The sequence below is a fragment of the Misgurnus anguillicaudatus genome, chromosome 23, assembly GCF_027580225.2.
Source record: "Misgurnus anguillicaudatus chromosome 23, ASM2758022v2, whole genome shotgun sequence".
NCBI lineage: Eukaryota > Metazoa > Chordata > Actinopteri > Cypriniformes > Cobitidae > Misgurnus > Misgurnus anguillicaudatus.
In genome coordinates this window covers 20,354,861-20,382,836 of record NC_073359.2, presented here as the reverse complement: position 1 = coordinate 20,382,836, position 27,976 = coordinate 20,354,861, and the positions used below count along the sequence as shown (strand labels likewise).

Genomic DNA, 27,976 nt, shown 5'->3' with positions numbered 1-27,976 from the left:
GAGCACCACAACTTTTAAAAAAGATTAAAAGCTTGAACTCGAATTATTTGCCATAGCCATTTAAAACATGTAGATTCACGGGGCCCTATAAAAACCATTTAATATGTTATTTTAAATAGTTTATTTTAAATTCAGTTTTTAATTTTCACAAATCCTAGTTCATTTTTTGGGTTCTGTATTTTCACTTTTCATTTTCCTTAATGGTTTATTACATTTTACTTATCAAACAACATGTTTAATAAATTGAATTCGTAAAATTAAAAAATGTACCTTTTCTAAAATATTCAAATAAAAAACAAAAATTTATATTTATATTTTTTGTCAAAGTGCTGCACAACAAAACTTTGTTTAAATTAAAAATGAAAGTACAAATCTTTGAGGGGAATTATATTACTTAAGAAATGCAAATAATTTATAATCATTATTTTTATTATATTTCAAAAGTAGATTTTACTATACAACACAACAGTAATATATTTCTGTAAACTTCATTACTTTAAACAAACTTTTATTTTGAGGTTGTCAGTGTGTATTTGACGATCGCGTTTCTCAATGAAACAAAGAAATCTGCGTGAACTCTGACAGCAGGTCTGCAGGGTTTCCGGCAGCACTTTGCAGTTCGGGTGGCCTGCCTTAGCTGGGAAACCCTACCACCTTAACTAGGTCTCAAAATAAAAAAAAGTTGCTGCACAAAAGGCCGTCATTGTCTGGAGGATAACTAGCCAGTTGATAAAACCTCTCGGAGAATAGCGCTGAAGTGCTTCACACCGTGAGGGTGCATGCGCGCCACACGGCTGAAATGAGATAGACGTGCTCCGTCATGTCTGGAGGATAGCCAGTTGATAAAACGCGTGTCCGTGAGAACTGTAAGTGGACTTATGTTTTGGGGTTTATTTAAGCCTATTATTGTATTAGTCTATAGTTATTGCAAATTTAAAGAAGTTAGCTGGTGATTTTGTTGTTTGAGGAACCTGCTAGCTAGATTGGATATAATTGTTGAGCACTCTTGCTCATTTTATTTATGTGCATTATTTACATGCTACAGTAGTTACACTCCTTTAAGATAATGTAATTAATAGTGGGAAATAATCTGTTTTTACAATCTTCACGCTATCATTCATCGTTTGCCTGACGTTCTACAACATCTGCTTTAGTTTGTGTTTATTAACCCTTTAGTTTAATTTCATCACGCAGCTATTTTCGTTGGAGGTATCTGTTAAAAACATTTAATTCATTAATAAGCTAGAATGTGTTCATTTTCTGTCATAGTTTCTTCAAAATTACGTTTTATTTGAGTGTTTTAAATAAAAATAGTTTAATTTTCATTATGACGCATACGCCCCGCCCCTTGATTGCCATGCCCCCTTTGCGTGGTTTATAGTTAAAAAACACATTATTTTAGACATACCGTACATTTTTGTAGCTTCAGATTTCACTCTCTTTCTGAAACGCATGGATTTGAAAAGCGCTGTCCCTGATTGGCCAGCTAATCTGTACGTTATGATTGGTGTGAATATCTCTGACGTCAGCCGGAAATGTGACGCTCCTTACCATTTTTGAAAGATTCGCTCACAATGCAATGTTAACAGGAGTTAATTTACAGGCTGCGAGACCGAAGGGGAGGAATTATGATAATGTCGGTCTTGTCTACATCACCAATCCTAAGAAGTAAACTGTTGCCTACAATCCATGTGTTTGCTGCAGTCCAAGAAAAGAGATTTACGTTTTATGATGTTTACTTTGGGGATTGTACCTTTTGCATATTGTTAACATAATACACACTTACACACCAAAAGAAATGTAAAAATTCTTTAAATTTAAGAAGCATTTTGGTCGCACTTCCGAGCCCTCCTATTGAAGTCAATGGTGCTTCTGTTTCCTGCTTCATTACAAATATCTTTGTGTTCATCATAACAAATAATTTTTTACAGATTTGTAACAACATGAGGGTGAGTAAATGATGATACAATTTTCATTTTCGGGTGAACTATCCCTTTAAATGCATTTTGTGTGATATATCATATTGCTTTTAAATGCAGCACAGTAAAAGATGGCGATTTACATGTTGAACTGTGATTACTTATTGTGCCATGTAGTTTTTTGAGCATAATTACCATGCTGCACATGTAGTCCATATTCAACCAACTCCAAGACTAAAGGTCAAACACAAAGGCAGTCTACATTTTCATCTTGAACATTTCATTTACTCCAATGTAAAAAAAACTTATCTTCCAAAGCAATAGTATAAACTGGTTATTTATCAATGATCAACTTCGGGGAGAAATTGTGTTCAGAGAAGAAGTGGATCTCAAACTTTTCAGAGTGTGCCCCCCTTTGTGTAGGGTGCATCCCCTCATGGCCCCCCAACGAAAATTCATAACATAAAACAATCTCAAGCTTAACAAAACATACTAAATGATATAATTAAGTGCTGTTGCTTGGTAGCTGTATTTATTTATGATAAAGTAATTTATAAAATGTCTTAAAACTGGTGCCCCCCTTGCTCCATCTTGTACCACCCAGTTTGGGAACCACAGTATTATTTTTAGGTGTGCACTCTTATTACAAAGAGAAAGTAAACTGTTTGGTAAAACAAGTCACAGATCAGCGAGAACTAGAAAAAAAAACATCCTGTTTCACACTAAAGGGGGTTTATTATTTCAATTAACGGGAAACAAGACCAGCAAAACTTACAGATTTACGAGAGAAAAAGATTCCAATTACGATTAAGTTGAGCCAAATATAGTGTCTTGATAGAAACAGAAAAGAAAATCAACGGTGGGAGACATCATTAAAACCTACAAACGAACACAAATTCAAGCTAACTTTAGCGCAAGTGTAATAAAACGCAGGCTAGAAATGAAAAAACTCAATTCACGCAGAGAAGAAATTAGGCATGTCGTTTTAAACACATTAAACTGAAGCGTAATCTAAAAAGCTGGAATGTAATTAAATCAATAAAAAAAATTTTTTTTTCTTCTTAAAATGCACTTAAAGATATTACATATTTATGGGTGAAATGAAAAGCTGCTGTTATAAAAATGTTAAATAAAAAACCTTTAAACTCGTTGACCACAGTGATGCCAAAAAACACAAGCATTCAAAATATCCACTTCTTCACAGGATCGTGGGTCAGGTCTCACCTTTCGGTGTCTCTTCATTGAGTGGCTGGAAAGCTGGAGTGTTTGGGTTCCAGGTCCCAGTGATAACATACGCCTTACCATCAGCGTTTTTCCCCATGGACTCCTTCAAGCAGAAACACAGGCACGGTAGTATATAGAGCACACGTACAGTATAATGAAATTTTAATGCAACTGTTCAAATGAGTTATATCTTGTTTGATATGATTTACGAGACTAGTATGTGACCCTGGACCAAAAAAAAAAAACGTCATTAGTAGTACGGGTACATTTGTAGCAATAGCCAAAAATACACTGTATGACTCAAAATTATTGTTTATTGCCAAAAAATCATTTAGGATATTAAGTAAAGATCATGTCCCATGAAGATATTTGTATATTTCCTACCATAAATATTTTAAAATGTATGTAATATGTGTCGCTAAGGACTTAATTTGGACAACTTTAAAGTCGAATTGCTTAATATATTTTTTTCCACACTCAGATTCCAGATTTTCAAATAGTCCGGAGTATCTCGGCCAAATATTGTATATCCTAACAAACCAATACATCAATGAAACGCTTATTTATTCAGCTTTAAGGTGATATAAAAAAATCTCAATTTAAAAAAATTGACTCTTATGGTTTTGTGGTTCAGGGTCACATATATAGATACTAAAAGAAATGGGCATAAAAATATACATATGGTTAAAAGCATTGCAAATGTATTTTTGCAAAACATTTAAGGAACTTTTAAACAACATATAAAAACATAAATGTCTTACAGTACTAAATTTTTTTTCGTCCTGTCCAGTATACAATTTCTAAAAACTCTGAAATTAAGATATATTTACTTGAGAAGCAAAATGACATGAGAGATTAAGTGTTGTTTTCTGAAAACGAAATGAAAATTCGTAATTCAAGTTCCTTTTTTACCCCACTGGCAGATATTTGTAGTCTAGGGGTGGGCGATAAACCGGTAGACATAATTAACCGGTAGCATTTTGTCAACCGGTAGAGATTTTGGACTATCGTTTCTATCGATTCTATCGAGATTACGCGCCCACGTCACGCTCCTGTGCGCGTGGTCGCGAAAACGTAACGTTTGTACACGTATTCAAGCACTGCAGTTTTAAAACATTATTATTTTAAGTCATTGAAACACGGACAACAGATCTGTATGCGCGCGTTCTTTCTGTGTGTGGACAAGACCGCTGCTCTTTCTGTCTGTGAGGAGCGCGCAAGTCGCGCAACCGCTGCTCGTGAGCATTTTTCCGGTTTATTGGCCTTAAATACATATATGCGTCAAAATTCCCGTCTTAAACACGACCAGTTAGACCAGTTAGCTAAAGAGAAAGCGCATGTGTAACAGTGTATTGGATCCGGACTTTGGTCTTAAAGGAGCATTTCACCCGTAGAAACATTAATCTTTATTGAAAGGGCGTCATATTTGTAGTCAAAATGTAACATACATTTCGAATTTGGTGCCTATATGACCGAGAAAAGGGGTGTTTGTAGTCTCACTCCATCTACAAAAATATTGGACTTCCTGCTTTCAATGATGCAAAATGATGATTTTTACATCATTGAAAGAAGGAAGTGCAGCACTGAAATCTGTATTTCTCCTGTCTCAGCGGCAACTGAGAAAATGATGCACGACCATTTAAAAACATGACTGGGGTTCTAACTATACAAAGCTTTATGCAAATGGGTGAAGTGTCCCTTTAAAGAGGAAGTTACCTAATTTTGCCCCTATCTGTCACTCATGTTAATCAAACAGCATTGAGAGAAAAATCTCTCACTGCTCCTGATTAAATCACTTTTCTACCTTAAATAAAAAAAAATATATAGGCCTATACATACATGCATAATTATTTATTATCATTCTTATACCATTGACTGTTTATCTTCAGAGAGCTTGAGTTTTGTTTGTTTTTATCTTCTTTCTATGCTTGTATATGTTTTTTGTGAGAATTATGAACATTTCTATGATATTAAAGATTTAAACCTTATTAAAACATAAAAAACTCTACCGTGATACATATTGTTATAATGATACAAAATTAATCCTATCGTGATAGAAGATTTTGGTCATATCGCCCACCCCTAATTTGTACTTAATTTAAGTATAAACTTACTTGATTTTCTTTTTTTTTAAAAAACAAAACAAATTTTTTGCATTGTTCTGTAGACAGCTATTACATGTTCGAACAATGTTAGAAAGCTTATATCTCTAATGTAATGTAAACAAGAGGGAGGAAAATGTCTTAATACATTAGGGGCGGTTTCCCAGACAGGGTTTAGATTAATCCAGGACACTAGGCCTTAGTTATATTAGGACATTAAAGTAGTTTTTTACAATCAAACCTAACAAAAAACAATACTGATGTGCATCTTGAGACAAAGCAATGGCACTGATATATGCCCCTAATGTATTAACACATTTTCCTCCCACCTGTTTACATTACATTAGAGATATAAGCTTTCTAACATTGTTCAAACATGTAATAAAAAAAAAAAATATATATATATATATATATATATATATATATACATATATATATATTTTTTTTTATTGCATGTTCGAACAATGTATATATATATATATATATATATATGTATATGCTACCAGCAAAAACGCAGCTGCTGCGGCCACTTCTAACACATAATCGTTACAATTTTTTTAAAGAGGAACTGAATGCATCAAACAAAGTCATTTTGTAATGACTTACATTATATAAAAGAAAAGGGTAGTAGTAGTGGCACATTGCAGTGAATTCATGAAAATTTAAGATTGGTTGCATTATTGGAGAAAAATCATGAAGTTAACTGACGGGAAGACACTGACAGTTTTTAATAAATCAAATTAAGATTAGATGTAACTAATCAGGGTAAAGAAGTGCAGTCGTGGTAGATTTTTGACTCAACACCCATGAACTAAATTACGCTTGACTGAACTGCCAATTCAACTGCTTGGGACCGATGTAAAACTGCCTTGCGAATGAATAAAACAATCCTGTATAGCCATCATGTGTTACTAAAAATGCTAACGGAAAGAATTTAAAACAGTATAGTGCATCCAGATGTGAGACATTTGTATATGATATGTGTGACCATGGATCACAAAACCAATTTTTGAAATATAAATTAATATATAATATTTCCATTGATGCATGGTTTGTTAGTCTAGGACAATATTTGGCCGAGATGCAACTATTTAAAAGAATCGGAGGGTGCAAAAAATATTTAAATATTGAGAAAATCTGCTTTATATTTATCCTTAGCAACACATATTACTAATAATAAATACCTTTTTGATATATTTACAGTAGGCAATTTACTATATATCTTCATGGAACATGATCCTTACCTAATATCCTAATGATTTTTGGCATACATTTTTTTTTGACCCATATTGTTGGCTAATGCTACAAATACACCCATGCTACTTATGACTGGTTTTGTGGCCCAGGGTCACATACAGTATATGGCTTTATAAATGTTTTTAATGGTATGTGAGGAATTATAACTTCAGCAAATTCAGCAAAGTGTTTTACCATTTCGAGAAGATGCATGTCACTGTTTCGAACCTTCTGCCCAGGGCTGAGCAACATCCCAAAGCACCTGAAACAAATATGGTGAATGTGAGATATTTAGTAAACAGGACTGTTTATAATATAGTATATATCACATTACATAATAAAAAAAAAAATACTGCAAATCATGCAAGTTTGTAAAGTTTTACAAAGCAGGGCCTTTTTCTATTGTGGCCAGAGTGCCATCAAGTGGTCACAGAGAAAATCACACTTTTAATACAACCCATCTTTTTTAAACTCTTTCTGAAACGCATGCATTGCATTGCATATTTTAATCTAAAGACTATAAAGACAATAGTGGCCTAATGGTTATAAAGCAAGATGATGTATTAGCAACTCAAAGTCCAACTTTTAATCATTTTTATTTGCTTATGACAACACCCAACTCTGCTTTCCTAAATCGAACCGCATGTCAATACAGGAAGGAAATAATGTGAAATAAAAGGTCATGGGTTCAATTCCCATTGAACATGAAATGATTAATGTACAGTATACCTTATAGCTGCTTTGTATAAAAGCATCTGTGACATGCATAACAGTAAATGATGTTGCAAGTACATGTATAAAATTCTTTCTGCTCAGGTTGAACTAAAGCTAAATTTCTAACACAAACTCTAGCATTCGTATCCCAGAACGCACCTCTCTATCACCAGCTCCTTATTGTTCATTTGCTGGACGGTGACCACCACCTTTTTTGGCACACCTTGCCGTAGCTTGAAGTAATATTTATCTCTGTCCTTAGGGACAGGGCTAGAAAAGAAACAACAACAATAAAAAACACTTTATTTACATAATTATCACTTCTCTGAAACTGATATATTTCAATTAAGAGGGAATTTGGAGAACTGAAAATCCCCCATAAGTGATTGAAGACCGACCTGAAGTTTCCTTTCCCATCATCTTCTTTCACTTCTAACGAAACGGCGAAGGTGAAAACGTCGCTATCGGGGGACAGAGGCAACGCAGCGTCTCGCATGTCAGTGGCAGCTTTGGACGAACGCTTGAAGGCTGTTGAGAAGCTGTAGAGAATGCGACTAACCTAAATAAAGAAAGGAAGTTGAGCTTCAGACATCTGCACTGAAATATTTACTTTATTGCTTAGTAATGAATATGCACCTTCAACAGTCATACAAACTATAAGCTAGCTTCAGAGGGATTGATAAGGTTTCCCAGCATGCATTGCAACAATATAACAAATACTCAATAAATACACAAATATACTTTATTAGACAACAGTTCAACATGATTTAAAAATTTATTATTTCACCCAATATTTTTGTGCATGTATGTGTTATGTATTTAACTCTTTCCCAGTCATTGACGGGTTTTCTCGTCAATTAAGAGAAAACATTTGCACTAAAAAAGTGTTCCTGATGAGGTTTTATGTTAATCTGTCATACTGCGATTATTAACCAATTTATAAAAAAACTTAAGCAAAAAATGATTACTCATTTTAAACTCTGTGTATGTTTTGATAATCAATCTTATTCTGATCTCTAACAAAATTCCGTTACAAAAATGCAATTATTTCACATTTCTGTTACAAAAATGTGAATTTTTGAAGAAAAATACCCATATTTAAGAGTTTAGAAGCAGAGAAAAAATAGATAGGATGAAACGTTTTCTCCCAGTTTTGTTTGTTTGTTTATTGTTTGTTTGAAAGCAGAGGGTCTGTTCTTTCATTTGATATATTTGTATGTTTATATATGTATAGTTTTTATCCCATCTTCATTTGTTCTCTTTTTATCTCCTCTCAAATATGGGTAGGATCCTTCAAAAATACAGAATTTTGCATTTTTGTAAAGGACTTTGATAGAGATAAAATTCAAAGCGATGATCAAAACATACACAGAGGTTTTTTTTTACTGTTTTTGGATCAGTTGAGACTTTAGTGTTTTATAAGTTGGGTAAGAATGCCACCTGGTGGATAATAGCGAAAATATGGATTGTCGTAAAAACTCATCATTGGCAGGGAAGCATTTTCTTTTAATTAAAAAGTTAATGGATTCTGCCAACAAACCGGTATTTCTGAATGGTCAAAATTAAGCGGTTTTGAAGCAAAAATATTTGATGAACGTATAATATGTGCCAAGAGCGTAGGTGGCTTTTAGCAGCTCTTGCATCCGAGCCCCTCCTTTGATTTTTACTAAATAACTCTACGGTAATAAAACTGTGATAATAAAGCCTCTTGTGCAATTTATGTTTGATTGAATTATATTTAATAAAGTATTCCAAATCAGATACTACAAAGGTCAGAGCTCTATGTAGACAGTATGGGTGTAACAATACATCGATATAGATCGATACATCGATTTTATTTCGAACGATCCAATGCATCGATGCCACACATGAGAAATCGATTTAAGGTACCTTTATTTTGACCCTCTCCAGCACTTGCTTGACTGTTACCGTGGGTTCACACCAGCCGCGTTTGAGGCGTCAAATTCGCGTCTACTGCGTCTAGTTTGGGGCTTGAACATTTTGAGTTTACTCGCTTCATTCGCAAGTCATCGTGACATTCACGTGAAAATTCGCATCATGGGAGGGGCTTCTGCGACTGCTCTCGCTTCCTGTAATCACGTCACTACTAGAGCAAGCTCCTGATTTGTTAACACGGCGAGTTTTCCCGCCAAAGTTCAAATTTTTCAACTCACGCATTTGCCGCAGCAACGCTCAATTCACGCCATTCTACCACGGCGCACTTAACGCCCCATTCGCGCCGCGAGACCTTCAGAAGTGCGTCAATGCGTCTTTACATTGACTTAACATTAAAATCCCTCGCGCTTGGCGCATCTACCGTGGCTGGTCTGAATGCAGCATGAGATCTGATGTTGTGTAATGCTTTATTTTTTATATTAATTTATTTTTCAATTAAATTATTTATTTCTACAACTACCTCAGTGATTGTCACTATTGCACATTTTGGCACAACATATTTTGTTAGTTTGTTGTTCCAATTCGGACAGAGATTGAGCTATTTCCAAAGAGTTTAATTAAATGTTCATCTTATACATTTTGGTTGCATTTGTAAGTAAAAATGTAACTGCTTAACTAGGCACGTAAAATAAAACAATATATTGACAAATGAATCGAATCGAATCATTTGATGTACCGGCAAAAATCGCATCGCTGGTGGAGAACATGGATTTTGTATCGAATCGTAATTATCTGTCCGATTTACACTCCTAGTAGACAGCATACAGTGAGCCATCTATACATGCTTTGACCAGTTATTTAAAAGCTAAGATGTGGCTTAGCGTTAACTCACAGCCTCTTTGATATGGCAGGAGAAGACATGAATTTGAAACTCCTCAGTGCTGCGGTAGCTCTCAGTGAAGCAAAAGCAATCGCTCTCGTCAGAGCCCTCTTGTCCACGTGCGCAGAACAACACTTTATAGATGGGAAAAGATGCGATCTCCGTTCCAGTGGCCTGGTCGACAACTCTGTAATAACACAAGAAAAAGAGACATAAAATAAACTCGGAGGGTTGTAACAATATACTTAAAGGAACAGCAGGTAGAATTGTAGCGGCATCAAGCGGTGAGACTTGGAATTGCAACCAATGCTCAGTCCACTTCCTTTCTAAACGCGTAGTGTAGCTTCGGTAGCAACCACAGGACAAACACGTCGTCGTCTGAGACAACATAGTGACAAAACTCCCTCAACATATTACAGTTTGTCCGTTTAGGGCTACTGTAGAAACATTGACGGCAACTTCCATGTAAGGGGACCTGCGGCGTATGTAGATAAAAACTAATAATATAGTTATATGTATTACTGTATATTGCATTTCTGTCAAGAGAATCTTCTAAAAGTCACTCAATGCAATAGCTGAACGAATTCAAATGTAGTCACAAAAGCGAATATTTACCATGAGCAAGACTGAATAACCTTTAGTTTTTTTGGTAACACTTTACAATAAGATTGTATTTTACATTAGTTAAAGGGATAGTTTGAAATCCTTGTCATAATTGTTACAAACCTGTATAAATTTCTTTGTTCTGCTGAACACAAAGGAAGATATTTTTAGCAATGTCTTGTAACCAAACCGCTTTTGAGCACCATTGACTTCCATATTATTGTTTTTCACTACTATAAATGTCGATGGTGCCTCTGTTTCCTGCCCGATTACAAATACCTTCCTTTGTGTTCAGCAAAACAAAGACATTTATACAGGTTTGTAACAACTTTAGGGTGATTAAATAATAACAGAATGTAAATATCTGGGTGAACTATCGTTTAAATGCATATGCTAACATAAACTAACAGTGAACTATACCTCTATAGCATGTATTCATCCTAGATCATGTTATTTTCAATATTTAAAAAAACATTTATAAAATCTGAAGTTTAACCTTAGTTAATGCACAATTAACATTCATCAAAACTAGGACTGTCAAAAGATTAATCACGATTAATCGCATACAAAATAAAAACTTTTTTGGCATAAAATATATGTGTGCACTGTGTGTATATAATTTTTTATATATTAATACACTCATATGCATGTATGCATTTAAGAAACATTTACATGCATTTTTATTTTATTTTCTATTATATATAATTAAATAAAAAATGTACATAAATAATTTTTTTCTTAAATGTATGAGTGTATTTATACATAAATAATATTTATACACACAAATATATTATACAAACACAAACTTTTATTTTGTTATGCGATTAATCACAATTAACTATACCTCTATAGCACGTATTCATCCTAGTTCGTGTTATTTTCAATATTTACCAAAACATTTATAAAATCTAAAGTTAACCTTAGTTAATGCACAATTAACATTAATAAAAACTAGGGCTGTCAAAAGATTAATCACGATTAATCGCATACCAAATAAAAGTTTGTTTTGGCATAATATATATGTGTGTGTGCACTATGTGTATATACATTTTTATATATAAATACACTCACATGCATGTATGCATTTAAGAAACATTTACATGCATTTTTATTTTATTTTCTATTATATATAAATAAATAAAAAATCTACATACATAAAAAATTTCTTAAATGTATGAGTGTATTTATACATAAATAATATTTACACACACAAATATATTATACAAACACAAACTTTTATTTTGTTATGCAATTAATCACGATTAACTATACCTCTATAGCACGTATTCATCCTAGTTCGTGTTATTTTCAATATTCACCAAAACATTTATAAAATCTAAAGTTGTCAATTTCAACCTTAGTTAATGCACAATCAACATTAATAAAAACTAGGGCTGTCAAAAGATTAATCACAGTTAATCGCATACAAAATAAAAGTTTGTTTTGGCATAATATAGATGTGTGTGTGCACTATGTGTATATACATTTTTATATATAAATACACTCACATGCATGTATGCATTTAAGAAACATTTACATGCATTTTTATTTTATTTTCTATTACATATAAATAAATAAAAAATCTACATAAATAAAAAATTTCTTAAATGTATGAGTGTATTTATACATAAATAATATTTACACACACAAATATATTATACAAACACAAACTTTTATTTTGTTATGCGATTAATCACGATTAACTATACACCTCTATAGCACGTATTCATCCTTGTTTGTGTTATTTTCAATATTTACCAAAACATTTAAAAATCTAAAGTTAACCTTAGTTAATGCACAATTAACATTAATAAAAACTAGGACTGTCAAAAGATTAATTCACAGTTAATCGCATACAAAATAAAAGTTTGTTTTGGCATAATATATATGTGTGCACTGTGTTTAATTATTCTTTATATATAAATACACACACATGCATGTATGCATTTAAGAAACATTTACATGCATTTTTATTTTATTTTCTATTATATATATAATAAAAAAAATAAAAAATTTACATAAATAAAATATTTCTTAAATGTAAGTGTGTATTTATATAAACATAATAATTACACACAGTACACACACAAATATATTATGCAAACGCAAACTTTTATTTTGTATGTGAATAATCACGATTTATCTTTTAACAACCCTAATAAAAACTATATAACTGATAGTCAGTGCATGTTCTTTCTTTCTATGTTCTTCACACCATCACAGCATCTATGCTAAGTTCATTCATACACAGGTTAGGGGAGGATCAATTTGGTATTTCCAATTCACATAACTTGCATGTCTGTGGGAGGAAACCGGAGTACCTGGAGTAAACCACGCTGACACGGGGAGAATATGCAAAGTCCACACAGAAAGGCCACCTGACCTAGCCGGGGCTCAAACCGGGGACCTTCTTGCTGTGGACAGTGCTACTTACTGAGCTGCTGTTAACTGTAATGTTACCAAATACCACATTATTGTAAAGTGATACCATTTCTTCTTTCTGTCTTGTGAAATAGCTAATGACCCGTCAACAGCTGCAATGCTACATGCAATTTTAAAAGCGTATACAGAGGCGAGCGAAATGTTCAACCTGAGGTTACACCACAGTTCCTGAGAAAAAAACACAGGGTGAGAAAACAGAAGTGCAACATCACATTTCTGAACCTGAAAGCAAGAGCTAAAAGCAGCTCGCATCACACCGAACACAAACACAGCACACACACTGTGTGTGTGCCAAGGGTGCTAAAAGCAAAGAAAGGCCACATTTTCCACCGCCAATCTTGAACGAGGTCTGTCTCAGACCAACTGAACAAATTCAATCGAAAGTAAAGTGAAGAGGGACAGGTGTGACACAAGCTGCTTGTGTAATGTACATTTTACACCGGGGTACAAAAGTCCAGATTGAACATTTTGAATTCAAAATGAATTTCAACCTTTTTAAATATTTGAAAAATATTGACTACTAGTGATCTTTTTGGTTTGTAACTGACCTGACGCAGCCTTCCGGACTGCTGGGCACGTGAAGGGTGACGGGGATGGGAATGGCACTCTCTGCCAGCAAGGTGGCCATGGCTTTCTGAGCTTCGGTCTCATTACGAGGAGCCTTCACCCAGGTGCACCCCAGATAGGAGAGTTTGCTGAACTGAACGCTGTCCTCCTCTTGCGCTGTCGAATCGCCCAACGCTTCTGTGGATATAGAAACTGAAATGTTTATGCATGTTTTTATCATCCACTGAATTATATGCAATTAATTTTTCTTATTAGATTATTCATAACAAATAAATACGAGATAAAATTTGGGATCGACTTTATGTAACACTTCACAATCCACATTTGAAGCCATTGTAAAATAGCCAGTTAATACACATCATATTTAATTGCTATGATTCAAACAGTACACTGTTACCTAAAAACTAACAAATGCAAAGGTCAACGCTTTGTTCTGTTGTTCTTGACACCAGCTGAATGAGGTAGTTTTTGAAAGGTAGGGAGGAAGTGAATAGTCAAAAGCCCCCATTGACTTTAGCGCTTCACAGCAGGAAGCAGGCATAGTCTGACATTGCTCTATTTAATGTTAGATACCACAGAAGTGAAGCGAATCAGAATTTATTCAGGAAATGCGTTTCCATCTCCCATTATTCACATTTACTATTTTTCGCAAACTGTCAAAAACCAACTTAAAGGGGACAAGACTTTTTTAAGATATCAAATAAATCTTTGGTGTCCCCAGTCAGAGTATGTACGGACTATTGTCGGGCACTGGGTAATATCAATCTGCCTGCTGCAGCCATGGTACGGCAGCAAATTTTTACTGTAAATGTCGTGAATTAGTGCTGCCCTGACGGCCTGTTAAAGTAATAATTTGAATAAGAAATCATTGTATTGCCATCCGTGCATAGCCGAGTATACTTTGAAAGCTGGGCACACGAGAGACAGACGCGGACACGGAAAAAAGTATACCCGGCCCTTCAGTGTGCACTTTACCCGGTGTAGATGTGTCCAGATTTAGACTGGGTGGTCTGATGTGAGAGCTGGGTGTTGCAGGAGCCTCCCGACCACCTGCTTCCTCTGCAGGTCCAGATCCATCACCTACATCATCTAGTACCTCCTCCATCGCCCGCTCCAACTGCTCACTACCATTCAATGTCATCTGAAAGAGAGAGACAAAGTTTGATTTCAATCTTACTCTGTCAATATTAAATATTAAAATGTTCTTTATATAATGTAAGATGATTTTATGTTGAAAACTGTAAATCATAAAAATGACTTTAGCTGGTGTCGCACAGACTGGGTCACTACTGTGAACTTGGGGTAAGCATGTTACAGTCATTTCTGGATTTATTTCAAAACCCAACTTTCACTTTGTATACACCACATTACAATCCCACAACTACCGACAAATAAGGGGCTGAGACCCCCTCTAAATATGGTTAAGCCACACTTCAAAAACACAAACAGAGAGAGATAAAGAAAGAGATACCTTTAGTTTTGGCCTCCCCTCCGAGCTGGAGGGTGAGCCCCCAGCGGTGGGTAGGACCAGCACAAACTCCTCACTGGTGACTGTTGACACAGATTCAGTGGATCCACTTACTCTGCCCAGAGAGGAGCTGTCATCCATGATAGCCTGGGACAGTTCGCCCACTGCGACTGCTCCTACAACCCTGCCAACCAGACAGACCAGTCACACTGGATACATGCTCCACATTATTATTTCACACACAATCAAACTGCATTGAAAACGCACCGAACTTCCGTAACGCGACTCATCCGGGATATAATGTAATTTAATGTAGTCAAGACTTCCTTGTACTCATCCGTTAGTGACAGGATGAAAAAGTAGATCAGCTATCACATATCACATCTAATTTATACAGTCGTAACTGATTCATATAGTCATGCAAAGAATGTGGTGCAACATCAACAACAAAGTAAGAAATGTTAATGTCGACAAGATTCGTCCTTGTCCTGATGCAAATTTTGACAGTGCAGACCTATAAATAGAAAAGGAAAGTGAACAAACACTTTGCTTTCAATATTATAAAGCCTAACTGTTTCATAGACGCAGCTGTGTTTTCTGAAAACGATAACAACCAGCTAGATTCATCTCACGTGCTTTCTGCTGATTTAACAACATGCTCTCATGTATCAAGCTAAAATCTGCGAGATCAACCGCTGCCCAAATTCAGCTTAACCTTGTGTTTCACAAACAATAATCGTACTATATAAGAAAACAATATTTTATCACGTTAATTGGAGTACTGCAACATAACAGTATTATTGGTCAAACCATAATATTGTATTGTAAAAGTATAAAACGCAACAATTGTGTGACTAGCGCTACAAAACGTTACAATGAAACAGAAATAGTGATTGTCTTATTACCCCCGCCATGACGTACATCTGAGTAAAACGGCTTCTGAAATTAAAAAAAATGTAGGACGGGACCAAGCGTGCCGCACAAGCCCTGAAAAGTCAAGCAAAAATGTATTAATCGCCCCCCAGCGACTGGTCCTAGTATAGGTCATAAACCCCGCCTCCCCCATGTTATTCAATGGGACTTGAGAACAACTAAACAATTTAGGGGCTGTCCACACGGAGACGCAAATCACTGTATACGTATAAATTTGTTATCGTATTGCCGTTTCATCCACACGGATCCGGCGTTTTGAGAGAGTGAAACCGCTATTTTTTGAAACCGAGTCCTAAAGTGGATACATCTGAAATCGACACCCTTGCGGTTTCGTGTGTACAGCCACGTCACGTCATTATTGACAGCTGTGATATGCGCGTTCTGCGAGAGCGAGGGCGGGGCCTTGATTTCGCGGCTTTACTTCCTGCTCAATACTGCGCAGGACTGGTCCCGAAATCGCTACTGCACAGACTCCGCCCCAGGATGTCAGCGCTGTATCGGGACACTGGCGGCATCACTTTTTACCAATGGATGAGAGTGAACGGGCGTCGTCCATCTTTTTTTACAGTCTAGGACGGGACTTGGATTCATCTTTCAAGAAATGATTGGATCATTGGAAGTTGGATCATAAATCATGATGCTATTGCTAATTGCTGCCATCTTTCCCAGGCCCTGCCATCCCACCATTTTTTGTGACTGAAAGTAAAAAGAGATTGTGTCGAAGAAGGAAGTATATTTGCATTTTTTTAATATTCCAAAAAACAAGTTTTTAATTTCATTTTCATTGTGACTTTAACCTCTGCAGCTTCAATTTTATGTGAAAAAAAATGTTATCATATAGCCATCATTTAGAAATTCTTCACCTCCCTACACTCATATTTAAGTGTGATTTATTAATAAAAAAAGACAAAATAACCAAACTGAAAGATGAATCTGCCTGATAACCTTATTCACTTATTTATTTACATTTTAATAGATACCACGATGGTGCGATTACTGTGAATTAAAAACTGTGCAGTAAAAAATCTAAACCATATCAGATACATAACAGTCACAGCTACAACCCCTTATGTTCACACCAAGCGTGTGAAGATTGTGAATCTGATTGCACTTTCTTATTTCAAAAGCCTCAATACCACAGTGTGAATACAAACAACCGTTTCATAACGGGTGATGATAACTGCAGTTAAAGAGAGTTTTCCGACAAATGACAACCGAAACGATTTGGCCGAAAAATAGCAAAAAAGCATTTTTGGTGTTAAGGCGAATAAGTGTAAAGATGAATGAAATTTTACCAAACAACAACGCTTTTAATGACGTGATCAAACAGCAACCAGTATAAAGTGAGCAGTGCACACACTTTATAAACGCAGCAAAGGTGTCTGCGGCAAGTGACTGAGAAAGATGCTTTTTTGCTGTTTTCGGCAGAACAGTTTCCTTTGCTGAACATTCTTCTGTGCATGCCCAATTTACTCACCCTCGTGTTTTTCTAAACCTGTATGAGTTCCTTTCTACTGCTAACAACAAAAGAAGATATTTTGTTAAATGGTTAATATAAGTACGCAGCTGCCGGCACCCATTGACTTCCATAGTAGGAAAGAAAAATACTATGGAAGTCAATATGTGCCATCAATTGTGTGCCTACCAGCATTTATCAAAATATCTTTTTTGTGTTCACCAGGAAAAAAGTAACTCATACAGGTTTAAAATAGCACAAGGTTATGATAAATTTTTATTTTTGCATTTTTATCCCTTTTATTCTGTCTTCATTTACTTACCATCATCTTGCTCCAGGCCTGCATGAATTTCTTTATCTGATGAACACAAAAGAAGAAACCCCGACAAATGACGACAAAGCACACAGCCGGTGGAAACCACCGACCTCCATAGTAGGAAAAACAAATCCTATCGAATTCAATGGGAACTGTCAACTCTGTGCTCACCATATTTTATTAAAATATCTTCATCATCATTTATCACTTCCATAATATTTGTTTTCCCACTATGGAAGTCAATACTTTCCACCAGCCGTGCGCCCACCACCATCCACCAGAATCTCTTCCCCTGTGCTCATCAGAACAAACAAACCAATACAGATAAAACTAAAACAACATAGGGGTGAGCAAACGATGACAGAATTTTCATTTTTGGTTGAACTATCCCTTTAACACAACAGTAGTTGGGTGATTCACACGAAAACTTGGTTTTAAAAATGTCAAGCATGAAAATGTAAAAATTGCTTAAATTTACTTTTCTTCCCACCAGACATTGAAAAACAAAGTCTGGAGTAAATGGGAACATTAATTTAAAAACTTTCATTTAACACTTTTTGTAACATAATTTAAAAAATTAGTCTTAAAAAATCTCATTACCGCAACAGTCAGAAAACATCAACACTGACATATTTTCAAAATGACATGACAAACCTGAAAGAACATAATTTGGAGATTCTGCACATGCATTTAAAATCAAAGTATTATGCTTCTATTAATTAAATTAACATTTAATAAGCATCTTTTGCGGTAATGATAATCAAAATGTCGTGTAAGCATTCTGACAAGACAATATTTCAAATTAACTGTAAAAAAATTATCTTACCTGGTAGCCATCTTGAAGTAACTGGTCCATGTGCTTGGTCACTCAAAATCAAACTTTATTAAAATTCTGTATGTGTGCTTAAACTGTTCTTAAAAAGTGTTGCGGAGGATGAGAACATCAGGCATGGACACATCATTTTCCTAATTTTTCTTCATTATTATTATACATGAATATTCAGTAAATATTTTTTCTGTCATCTAAAGTAGTCTAGCAAACATCCTTTTATTTTTTTTCTTAATATTTTTGTGTTAATTTGATTAAATTACAACATAACGCATGTTCAAACACAGCCGGACACATTGCGGTAATGAGAATTTCAGCAGAAAATTTGATAAAATTTACAATTATAAATTCTTATGTTGAAATCACACATTGTGCAAGGTAGAACACAGTATTGTGTTAATTCTGATGCTTTTTAATGTTACTATATTACACATTTTAAAGCTAAAATTATTAGTGCCGTGGTGTTTCAATGGTTTCGTGAGAATCACCCAGTTATATCCCTTCAGTCCACGCCAATGAAAGGGCCTTCACAAACACAGATGCACGCATACACATAGCAGTCATGTGACCACATCACTTTTCTTTAATTATAGCCATTGAACCACACACAGGATAAGACCTAACCCTAACAGAGCAGTGCTGTGTTAGGCCACCACAGCATGGTTAATTTTCATTTTGTGCCTGATATAAATAGAGAACAAACTTTGCTTATTCGCAAAATGTGGCAAAAAATCTGCATGAAAGAAAAGAAATTGATTAAGCAAATAAGAAGTTCAAATGCAAAACCCTCTAAGTGTGTTTTCTTGTAAATGATCATTTTATCAGCAGGCTCTTATATTTAGGTTTAGTCATTTCACTTTAATGGCAATGAAAAGATTATTAGTCAGTAATTGAAAGACTTATTTTAACAAAAGCCACTTTAGTCATTTAATTCAGGGTTTCCCGCAGCATATTTCAGTTAAGGCGGCCCGCCTAAGCTTGGAAACCCTACCGCCTTAACTAGGTCGTCAAAAAAAAAAAATTGCTGCACAAAAGTGCATATCGGAGAACAGCAAGCGGGGACGCGCGCCACACGGCCGAAATGAGAAAGACGTGGTCCGGACCGTCAATGTCTGGAGGATAACTAGCCAGTTGATAAAACATCTTGGAGAATAGCGCAGACGCGCTTCACACCGCAAGCATGCACGCGGACCACACGGCCGAAATGAGATAAAACGTGGTCCGTCATGTCTGGAGGATAGCCAGTTGATAAAACGCGTGTCCGTGAGAAATCGGTTTTCAATTGGAAGCGCGTCACTTTTAAAAACACCAGCAACTGGAGGATTTTGTCAGCGCTGAGCACCGGCACTCTGCGGTTTTTTTTCAGCACCAAAAATTGAAAAATTTTCAACTCTGGGTGAAACGCTCAACTTTTCAACGTCTAACTACACTTTGGTGTGCACCCTACGGCGTAGCGCGACGGCATAGGATACGCGTTGGTTTTCATACTTCTGTGTCGTCGTCCGCGTCGACGTGCAAACACACATGCAAGACCACTAGTAGTCTTGAAAAGTTTGAATTTGATCCATGGTTGTTTTGTGTGCCATGGAATTTGATCCACGATTGTTCATCCAATTCATCTTAAAGGAATAGTCTACTCATTTTCAATATTAAAATATGTTATTACCTTAACTAAGAATTGTTGATACATCCCTCTATCATCTGTGTGCGTATTAGTTATACGAGCAAGTTTGGTGGTACAAAATAAAACGTAGCGCTTTTTTAAGCGGATTTAAAAGAGGAACTATATTTTATGGCGTAATAGCACTTTTGGGAGTACTTCTACTCGCCTGAAAAGTCCGCTCCCCTTCTCACTCTCATAATGGGAGAGGGAGGGTGTTACTGCGCCGAGTCGGAGTGCTCCTAGGGGTGCTGTTGCGCCATAGAATATGGTTCCTCTTTTAAATCCGCTTAGAAAAGCGCTACGTTTTATTTTGTACCACCAAACTTGCTCGTATAACTACTCGTCTTAAATAGGAAAAACGTTGATGTGTTTGGTCACTTCTAACTTTATCTCTAAATGGCACCATTGAATGAATGGGGCCAAGCCAAACGCCATCGAAGCGTCGCACCGCGCCCCAGCGCCCACGTGCACGCACACAGACGACAGAGGGATGCACCAACAATTCTTAGTTAAGGTAATAACATATTTTAATATTATAAAATGAGTAGACTATTCCTTTAAGAGGACTTTGCTTAAAAATCTATGTGGCGCTGAATGGCCTACTGCCAGGATTAAGCAGGTTTGAAGTAAAGGTATTTGATGTACATATATTACGTGCTGAGGACATTCGGTTAATGCAGTGTTTCCCGCAAAAAAAATGGTAACTTAAGGTGGTAGGGTTGGGCGGGTTGGCAAGTCCGGGGGGCATGGCAATCAAAGAAGCGGGGCGGGGCGTACGCGTCATAATGAAAATATTTTTATTTAAAACACTCAAATAAAACTTAATTTTAAAGAAATTATGACAGAAAATAACACATACTACATTATTAATGAATGAAATGTTTTTAACAGATACCTCTAACGAAAATAGCTGCAAGATGAAATGAAACTAAAGGGTTAATAAACACAAACGTATGTTGAACAATGATAGATAGCGCGAAGTTTGTAAAAACTGATTCTTTTCCACTATTAATTCCATTATCTTAAAGAAGTGTAACTACTGTAGCACGTAAATAATGCACATAAATAACGTCAGCAAGAACGCTCAACAATTATATCAAATCAATAGGCACGTGCAACCTAGCTAGCAGGTTGCTCAAACAACAAAAAAATCACCAGCTAACTTACTTAAAATTTTCAAGAACTATAGACTAATACATTAACATGCTTAAATAAACCCAAAACATGCCACTTACAGTTCTCACGGACACGCTTTCCTCCAGACAGTTGACAGACCATTTCGGCCGTGTGGCACGCGTGCCCGCTCGCAGTGTGAAGTGTGTCCGCGCTAATCTCCGAAATGCACTTGACGGCCTTTTGTGCAGCAAATGTTTTTTTTTTTTTGAAGACCTAGTTAAGGTGGTAGGGTTTCCCAGCTTAGGCGGGCCACCCGAACTGCAAAGTGCTGCAGGAAACCCTGTAATGTCATTATCTCGTTTTTGATGCAGGAGGCATTTCGCGGCTTTTGCATCTTAGCATCATTTCTAAACTTTGGAAAAAGCTTATTGTAGCATACTACAAGCATTGCTATTCACATTTTACTGATGAATTACAGCAAAACTCTATTCAAATGTAGTAACTTATTTATTAATACATTGTACATTTCACCAAAATTATTTAGGGATGCTCCAATAATTTTTTTTATTTTGAATAATAATGAAAATTATTTAAAAAGCTATACTGTCTAATATCTAAAAATATATATAAAAAAAACCTAAAAGAAACCATCACTATTCAAACCCACACACACACATTAAATAAGCATCCCAAACTGACAACATCCCTTATTTAAAACTCCACCACATTCTCCATTTAGCAACACTTACAGGAACTATATGCCTTAAACATAGAACCACAGACAAAACTGGTGCAATTAACTTATGCTCATGGGCGTGCATCAGGCACAGTGCCCACAAACTTCACCTCATAAGCAAGAGAAACAGGCTTTAGAAACAACAGTTCTGCCTCTGTATTACTCATGCCCATCCCTTAAAAACAGACATTAGCACAATGCATCAATTGCCAAATGCTGGTTACCTCAGCATGCCATAAACCAGAGCCAAGGTTGCCCTGCTGACCAAGATTGTACAGCCAAGTCTTCAGAACAACCACCACAAATAAACACATAAATAAATACATATTCAATAAAAATTTAAATCATGTTGTTTACCAATTTAAATCGAATTGTTTTTATTCCTGTCAAGTAAACAATAAACAATAATTTGCCTTCCTGTTCTTATTCAAGGCCTGCCATGATGTAACTATGGGCAAATCTAGCTAATGACATCACACATCAAAACAGGAAGTGCATGCTTGGAAAGAACAGAGAAATTTTATAATTAAGCAATTAAGTACAAGGGGTGTGCTGCTTTGTGACAACAATGATATCCTACAGTAAAAGAGTGATGTGAGATTCAAAGAAAATCCAAAAAAATCATAAGGGGCTTGACCGAAAAAGAGTCAAAGCTTAAATACAAGGACCGGCACACAGTTATTTTAGCTCCTGAATTTAATCATGTAAACTGTGTCAAATATTATGGTAGCTACAAATAGCAATGTGCCAGTCCTATTGTATTAAAGAAGAGTGTTGTAGTGGGCGTTTCACACATTACGTGGCAGTCACAAGTGTCTAGTTCATTTTCAATAGGAGACGTGCAGAAAGCGGCAAAATGGGTTACAGAGGTGGAGTGCCTTGCTCATGCACCCAAAATCCTGCCCATTTTGTGGATACGTCTCTCCACGCTAGGCACCGCTGAAGATAAACATATTTGCAATAAATGCTGCAAAAAACGATTCCGCTATACGAGAAAAGCTGTATTCGTGTATATGTTAAGTATTTAATGGTAGTTAAATAGGCATTCCTTAAAGGAATAGTCAATTTTCTTAAAAGAAAAATCCAGATAATTTACTCCACCATGTCATCCAAAATGTTGATGTCTTTTTTTGTTCAGTCGAGAAGAAATTATGTTTTTTTAGGAAAACATTGCAGGATTTTTCTCATTTTAATGGACTTTAATAGACACCAACAATTAATACTTAACTCAACACTTAACAGTTTTTTTCAATGGAGTTTCAAAGCACTATAAACGATCCCAAACAAGGCATAAGGGTCTTATCTAGCAAAACGATTGACATTTTTGGCAAGAAAAATAAAAAATATGCACTTTTAAACCACAACTTTTCGTCTAGGTCTGTCCAGCGCTACCTAACGTAAATGCGTAGTGACGTAGGGAGGTCACATGTTACATACATAAAACGCACATTTGCGGACTATTTTAAACAATAAACTGACAGAAAGACATTAATTAGTATCATTCAACATACAACAACGTCGGAACGGTCCTCTTTCAACACACTTGTAAACACTGGGGCGGAGTTTCGCGTTCGTCCTCTGTGACCTCTTGACGTCATGACGTATTGCGTGACAATCGTTATGCCTCGTTTGGGATTGTTTATAATCCTTTGAAACTCCGTTGAAAAAAACTGTTAAGTGTTAAGTTAAGTATTAATTGTTGGTGTCTATTAAAGTCCATTAAAATGAGAAAAATCCTGCAATGTTTTCCTCAAAAAACATAATTTCTTCTCGACTGAACAAAGAAAGACATCAACATTTTGGATGACATGGTGGTGAGTAAATTATCTGGATTTTTCCTTTAAGAAAATGGACTATTCCTTTAATGGAGCAAGTTGAATAACCAGTATTGTCTTAAATGGATTAGTTGCCTTAAGCCAGGATTACAACGCCCGATTTCTGTGATTTGTGGGTCCCAGATGAAAAATGGCCATCGTGAAACATTTGTGACGATTTCGATCATAGCTCCTAAATGAAGATCCTTCGTCTTACAGTGAGAGAGATGCAATAGGGTGATTCTTGCGAAATTAGACTTATGAGGTGTCATGAAACATTTTGATAAAAAATTGTAAATGCAAAGTAAGAGTATCAAAATAAGAAGCATACAGTTACAAACATCTCGTCATACTATTTTGCACATGATTTCAAATGACATCATACAAACCAATTTTTTTTCACATTTAAGGGGAAAACTGTCATTACCGCAATGTGTCCATGACTGGATTTGGGTTCTTTGACATGGAAATATTTTATGGATTGGACGGTATGAAAATTTCATATCATGATTATAGTGACCAAAGATATCACGGTTATCAATAGTATCATGGTTTTGTTAAAATGAGATGGAAATGTTCAAACAGAACTGATACACACACTGAAAACATTTTTTTTTTAAGTTTTATTTTTGAAAATTACAATTTAATATTTCATGTCCCTGAAATTATTTCTGTGGTAAAAAATAAATAAATCTGTCTAACAAGTTTACAGTGAATGAATACAATACATTATCCCTTAAATGCCTTCTTGTGTAAAAAACAATGTTGCATGTGCGCGCCTGCATCAAACTGATTCTGGTTGGACAGGATTTACCGCGAGTGTTTAAAATCAAACACGGTTGTAATGATAATTAAATTTTAAACGATAATACTAATCATCAGGACATTTTATCGTAGTTAATCATGAAACCGGTAATCATCCCATTCCTAAAATATTTATAATTAAACAAAACTAAAAAATAAAACACTTTGGTGCATGTTATACTATAAACATTTACAGTAAAGAAACATGTGGTATTAGGTGATCATTGGTAAATGTAGAGACAATAATAAGGAATATAAATGTGTCCAAGAAAAATTTTCTCAACCTCTGCAACAATTTTCAATCATTGTTTAAACCCTCAAGGAACTGACATTTAAAAAAAATTGTTGGAAGGGACATACTTGACTGTGACACTCAAGATGGCTACCAGGTAAGCAGTTCTTATTTTTTCTCTCCAGACAAAAGTTAAAATTTTGTTTGTCATAGTTCCTAGACAACTTTTTAGTTCTCATTACCGAAACATGAGTTTGTAAATGCATATATTTAATGTAATAATATCATGTTGCGGTAATGATAATTTTTTATAATGATAATCTAAAAAATGTAAATGATTCTATAGGAAATATTTTTTAAATCCTCTGGTTATAGTAAGTTCAGACCTTAATCTTATATGTGCAAAAAAATTGGCTTCAAGGGCTTTTTAAAAAAATCTGATGCTGGACACCTTCTAAGTCTGGATTTCGTGAGAATCACCCAATAGTCATGAGGATGAATATTCAGTATTACTGTAAAACAGGCCAGGCTTTTGTTTATGCAAACTATATGCAAGCTCCCTGTGCTAATGTGGCATCTGCTATTCACCTTGCTGTATTTGTTTACAACTAGTGCATGCTAATGACGTTTATTAACTTGCATCTTGGCCTACAAACAGTAGGTGTCATCTTGGTACAGTTGTTCTACTCAAGTTTATTAGATTTATGTCACACAGTGTGATCTGTGATAATCTTATAAAATGGCAGAAATCGCTGTAGCAGGCATTAGTTTATAGATTTCAATATCAAAATACAATATACCACAGCCTTGAGTGTGTTATTGCTTTTATAGCATAGCTACATTCGTTTAAGTTCCTGTAGCTTAGTTGGTAGCATTAGTGGCACAAAGGTCATGGGTTCGATTGCCACGAAACACAAAAAATAAAATGCACCGTATATCACTTTGCATAAAGCAGCTGCCAAATGGATAAACGTAATGCGATGGTAAAGTTGCATTCACATGAAAGTAAATTCATCAAGTGACATCCTTCTGCCAGAAGATAACAGTCCTGAGCAAATAAACTAACTATGGTTAATATTTGACCCGTATACCATAGGTCCTGCCACATTAATACAGTAGTTAGTGGAGATACACAGATAACTGATTCCTATTGGTTCATTGTTGAAGTTAATAAGTAATATTCAATTATTCCCAAGCCAGACAATTTTTGAAAGAGATCATTAGTTTCACTTTACCCGGGTAAAAAGTTCACCACTCTACAATGTGACATGTAAACAAACAACTGACAAGGTTTGTTTAACCAACCCGTGCCAGTTCAAACATTAGCCAACCAGATCACACAAACCAATGTTGCTGAAATCTACCTGTACATTATGTTAATTACTTTATTTTAGACATCTGATCTCTTCCCTAATACATGTCTGTGACTTGTTTAACAGGTTTTGAGGCATCATACGTGATACCTACCCAGTCTAACCAAATATCATGTAACCTAAATACAACACAACTCCAGGGACAGAGAGGGTATACTGCAGGGTACTAAAAGCATAACTTGAGGATGCTGTTATGTTGCTCATTAATTTACAATGTAAAACCAAGACATTCATCGATAAACAAGATATATTGCACATGTACCATGTTTAAAGATAGATAATATGCACAACAGAAAATATGACGACGCATTAAAGATATAATATCAGCTAAAGATAAAACAGAATAGCTGACAGACAGGAAACGAATCCTCAAGAAAGTCTTTGTAAACACCACTCCACCACAACCACCACACGATACCATCTTGTTATAAGATGTCGTTCTAGTTAAAATGCTAAAAAGGGAGTCCGTGCGGTCTGTGAGAATCTCACGAACTGTCAAACTGAAGCTAGTCTGTTAGCCAGCTAGCCCCTGCTAGTCAACAATTAGCTCATTTTTCTGTCACTTTAACTTCGAACGAGCACTTATCACCGCTTAAAGCTTTACAAACAAGCACGAGCTGAATAATAAACAAAACAGGAGCGCGTGTCTGACGTGAGCGCAAACGCTGTCTGTTATTTCGCTGTTGTTTTGAGTTTCCTTACAGTGTGAAAAATCAACTTACTTGCTGTGAATCTGTCAGCTGAGCGCACACGCGCAGAAACATCCGCAAACCTCATCGGCGCGAGCTTTCACATGGCGCATGCGACGTCATCGTCGCCGGTGGACGTAGCCACGCCCACCCTCTTTAAACGTGAGTCAGCAGCGCCGCAGGGTGAACGGTGACAGGGTTAGCATGCTGTTGTATTTATTTGTTTTTATATAAGTAATTGCAGTAAATGTTTATTTACGACAATGACATGGGTTAAAATCCTTAAACACTGCTTTATAACTTTATAGCGATTTGTTATTTTCCTATGTGAAGTGTTTGTGAGGTAAACAACTATCCCTATTGTGTTATCTAGTCATCTCATATTGGCAAGGTCATTATTTTATCAGACTTTTAAATTATTCTTTATATTTTTTTCTATATATCGGCTGTTTTTCTTAATTATTTGATCCTACTATATTCCTGTAGTTGTAAGAATATACACATAGAGCTAAATCGGCAATTGCATTAGCAATGTAAAGGTCATGGGTTCTATTTGAGTCTCTCAGAGAACAAATAATAATAAATTTTTTAACGTAAATGCTCTTAATGTCGCTTTGGATAAAAGCATCTGCCAAATGCACAAATGTAACTGTTAAATATAATTTTATGTGTCCTCTTCTTCATTTACATATACAACAGTTATAGGGATTATTTATTTATTTGCAAAACATCACTTACAACCTAAACAAATCCAAAAACATGGCTTTTAATAAAGGGACACAAGTTGTTAATTTATAATACATATGGATATTTAGTCTGCCTGGCGTCAGAACCCAATGTCTTCTTTACATCAGAATCCAATGTCTTCTTGACATCAGAACCCATCGTCTTCTTGATGTCAAAACACAAAGTCGGACTGACGTCAGAACCCAATACCTTCTTGATGTCAGAACCCAACGTCTTC

General features: G+C 35.5%; 1 protein-coding gene across 2 annotated transcripts in view; it reads right to left on the bottom strand.

Moving 5' to 3' along the window:
* Positions 1-27,201, bottom strand: part of rabgap1l (RAB GTPase activating protein 1-like) — a 132,210-nt gene extending 105,009 nt beyond the window's left edge. Inside the window, exons 1-10 of one of the 2 annotated variants that reach the window (XM_073862236.1) lie at positions 27,046-27,201; positions 15,055-15,235; positions 14,559-14,724; positions 13,565-13,760; positions 9,984-10,158; positions 7,594-7,754; positions 7,355-7,465; positions 6,677-6,743; positions 3,144-3,246; positions 2,115-2,153 (exon numbers count right to left, since the gene is read on the bottom strand). In XM_073862236.1, the coding sequence (XP_073718337.1) occupies positions 2,115-2,153; positions 3,144-3,246; positions 6,677-6,743; positions 7,355-7,465; positions 7,594-7,754; positions 9,984-10,158; positions 13,565-13,760; positions 14,559-14,724; positions 15,055-15,192 (1,156 nt within the window). In that variant the 5' untranslated portion in view covers positions 15,193-15,235; positions 27,046-27,201. Of the gene's footprint in view, positions 1-2,114; positions 2,154-3,143; positions 3,247-6,676; positions 6,744-7,354; positions 7,466-7,593; positions 7,755-9,983; positions 10,159-13,564; positions 13,761-14,558; positions 14,725-15,054; positions 15,236-27,045 lie in introns of those variants that run through there. The other variant, XM_073862235.1, reaches the window with a different exon arrangement.
* Between the last annotated feature and the right edge of the window lie 775 nt (positions 27,202-27,976).